At 37.9% G+C, this 3,074-nt stretch overlaps 1 protein-coding gene across 1 annotated transcript; it reads right to left on the bottom strand.

The window, feature by feature from the left end:
* Positions 1–1,068: 1,068 nt before the first annotated feature.
* Positions 1,069–3,074, bottom strand: LOC127846894 (uncharacterized). The gene is made up of 4 exons (XM_052378313.1): positions 2,933–3,074; positions 2,218–2,383; positions 1,879–1,991; positions 1,069–1,296 (listed from the first exon to the last, which is right to left on the bottom strand). The coding sequence occupies exons 2-4, from the start codon at positions 2,363–2,365 to the stop codon at positions 1,153–1,155; spliced, it is 405 nt and encodes a 134-aa protein (XP_052234273.1). The 5' UTR covers positions 2,366–2,383; positions 2,933–3,074; the 3' UTR covers positions 1,069–1,152.

Below are 3,074 nucleotides of genomic sequence, written 5' to 3'. Positions count from 1 at the left end.
TTTACACCTGTATTTAGTATTTATTCAGATGAGACCATCTCAAGGTGAAAAAGAATGCTTAACTGCTTCTTGTTAATTGCTTTTGCTCAATAAACATTTGAAAAAAAAATGCGTGCCAATTTCGTTGTTGCAGATATCAATCTTGAGAGTAGCGACTGCTTGATTACTTCTTGACATTCGCTTTTTGATCTATATGCAATTCGTATTTGTGCTCAAAAAGTGAATGTTGCTGACAACCGCTTTGAAATATTTACATTTATACCGTTTGAAATACAAAAATGTCGAGAACATCTTTTTATGTAATTAATATAAATTTAAATAACCAGTAATGAATTTAAATGACATGTTCATGATGCAATATTCTGAACGACATTCAACCATGTGCATCGGGAGTTAGAAAAGGATATGGGTATAAACAATATATACATATATTTATACCATATATTTATACATGTACTCACATTTGTGTTAATAAGACCTTGTAAAACATTGATCTGTCAATACCAAAGAAATCGAAATTAAAAACATCGACCGGTAATTTAAGTTCTTTCAATCGGGAAACTAACACAGCTAACAATGGGAAAACAATCCTTAATACATGCTTTTAAAGTATACTCCCAGATAACCATGTGCAGTTACCGCTTTTATGGAATGTTTCGTTTAAAGGAAGTCTCCTATCAACGAAAATCTATTTTATGAGGAAAGTGTCGTCCCTGATAAATCTGTGTGGGCTGCACAGGCTAATCCGGGACGACATTTTAAGCACATGCATTATGCCCCGTATTCACAAAACGCGGCTTATATATTACGTTATAAAGGCAATCAACTAAGCGACAACGGTGCTTACATGTGTTCACATAAAATAAATATTTGTTTGAATTGAACTGAATTTCTTCAACAGATTAACATGACGAAAGAGACTCATTGGTATACAACATCCGTTCAAACTTAATAGTCGATTGGTCGATAACACTTTCGTAGTCTTATAACATGTGGAGCGAACACCATAAACTGATCTTGAAAACAACATTCGCAAAGTGCGCTTTATTGATAGCATATGTTATGCTAGTATGCAATGCGTACACAGAAAAAGAAACGCCGTTAACATTGAAATATATTGTACGATATATGCCGCGAAATTCCAACGTATGTTTAATTTTGAGAGGTAAAGATACGTTCGCATCTCCTGAACGTACTGTTTGAGATCTCATACACGCGAGAGTGAGTGACAAGGTCCATCAACAATACAGGTCCAAAAACTACCGTAACTGCAGCGAGCGTTCCCGGATCGTTCACCTGTAAAACAACGATATGAGCCTCGCTCTGGGAAAGCAGGGCTTAAGGCATGTACGTAAAGTGTCGTCCCAGATTAGCCTGTGCAGTTCGCAGAGACGACACTTTCCGCCTTGACTTGATTTTCGCTAAGAATAGACCTTTTTTAACGAAAAATTTCGTAAAAGCGAAAAGTGTCGTTCCTGATAAGTCTGTGCGGACTGCACAGGCTAATCTGAAATAACTCTTTACGCACATGCATTAAGCCCAGTTTTCGCAGAACGTGGTTTATTTCCATTGATCACGGTTTTCAACAGTATACAAGTCATATCGTGGCGGCCGGTTAACATACACTTTTAATTGGCTAGCTGATGTCCAATTACTTAGTACACATGCTTTTATCAGATCTGTTAACTGGCCTACTTGAATCAGAGGTATGGGGAGAATGGTCGTATACATATGAACACATCACTTGCGAATGTAAATGTTCATCACAACATTAACAAACAAACTGTAATACAGTTTTGAGATGTTCACTGCTTGCTACTACACTTGTACAGTACAGGTGGCAAATGACATAATGTTGAGAAAGGTATAAAAACTTACCACAACTTGGTAGATCTCCTTCTTGTGTCCAGTTTTTATTATGGCGTAAATGCAGCCGTTTGTGATGTTGTACCGTTTCACGTTCTTGCCAAAACGTGACGCCACGAGGAGTTCTACAATGGAAGAATGACGTCATTGACAGAGATACAGTGGGCGGAACGGTTTCTAACACGTTCTGACCCAAATCGTTCAGTTAGCAAAATCTTTAAATCATGAATTTGATTTCTTAGTGACGCGGAATAGTAATGACACACCATGACCGGAATATTTAATAACTATGTTGTGAATACTGCCACCTCCACACATGAATTGTAAAATGTAAATTAGAATTGTACGTACGCTTCCGTTTGGTCAAGATACACACTCGTGTATCGACTACTCGACCCGGAAACACGATGCTGACGTCCATCTTTTCAAGGTCAAACAAGTAAAACTTATCGTAAATTTCCATGACCACTGATCTGTTGTCTGCTTCGTAAAACCTCATGTTTGCATTGCAGGCCACCTACTGATGAATATAACGCTTGCAAGTATGACGCACGATATTTTGTTATTTTTTGAAAAGTTTACTTAATTGGACTGTTTTGTAATCAAATTAATCATGAACGTATCTTAAGTATCGAATAATTTTCAGGGGGAATGCAACATTTTACCAAAATATGGACGTTTTAAGTGTAGAAAGAATAATTACATAAAAGAAACTCAATAAAAAATATTTGAAAACAAAACTGTAATTAATGGATTATTTATATGAGCCGCGTTCTGGGAAAGACTGAACTTAACGCATTGCGTAGAGTGTGCAGTCCGCAGAGGGTAATCAGGGACGACAGTTTCCACACTGAAATTTCGTTTAAAAGAGACTTTATTTAACGAAAAAAATCAACAAACGTGGAAATTGTCGTTCCTGATTAGCTTGTGCGGACTGCACAGGCTAATCTGGGACGACAATTTACGCACGTGAATGAACGCTACTTTTCACAGAACGGGGCTCATATAGACGTCATCATTATATGTTGTCGAAATTCATTGAAGCAAATGGGAGCAATACACATACAATTAGCAAAGAGCGAAATAAAACCCGTCGTCTAACAAGTTCTCGGATGGCGCGGTATTCCAGTCTGCCGACATCATACACGCCGCTTTGTTCGGTGAGTCCTCTCCCGCACTGCCGGTCACGAACAACGCATCCTGTTGGC

This window comes from Dreissena polymorpha, chromosome 10 (genome assembly GCF_020536995.1).
Source record: "Dreissena polymorpha isolate Duluth1 chromosome 10, UMN_Dpol_1.0, whole genome shotgun sequence".
NCBI classification, from domain to species: domain Eukaryota; kingdom Metazoa; phylum Mollusca; class Bivalvia; order Myida; family Dreissenidae; genus Dreissena; species Dreissena polymorpha.
This window is presented reverse-complemented; position numbering and strand designations above follow the sequence as displayed.

Coding starts and splice junctions, on each gene's coding strand:
- LOC127846894 (XM_052378313.1), bottom strand. CDS start 2,365: ATGAGGTTTTACGAAGCAGACAACAGATCAGTGGTCATGGAAATTTAC. Junction 1,992..2,217: donor TATCTTGACCAAACGGAAGC/GTACGTACAATT, acceptor CTTCCATTGTAG/AACTCCTCGTGGCGTCACGT. Junction 1,297..1,878: donor AGGAGATCTACCAAGTTGTG/GTAAGTTTTTAT, acceptor GTTGTTTTACAG/GTGAACGATCCGGGAACGCT.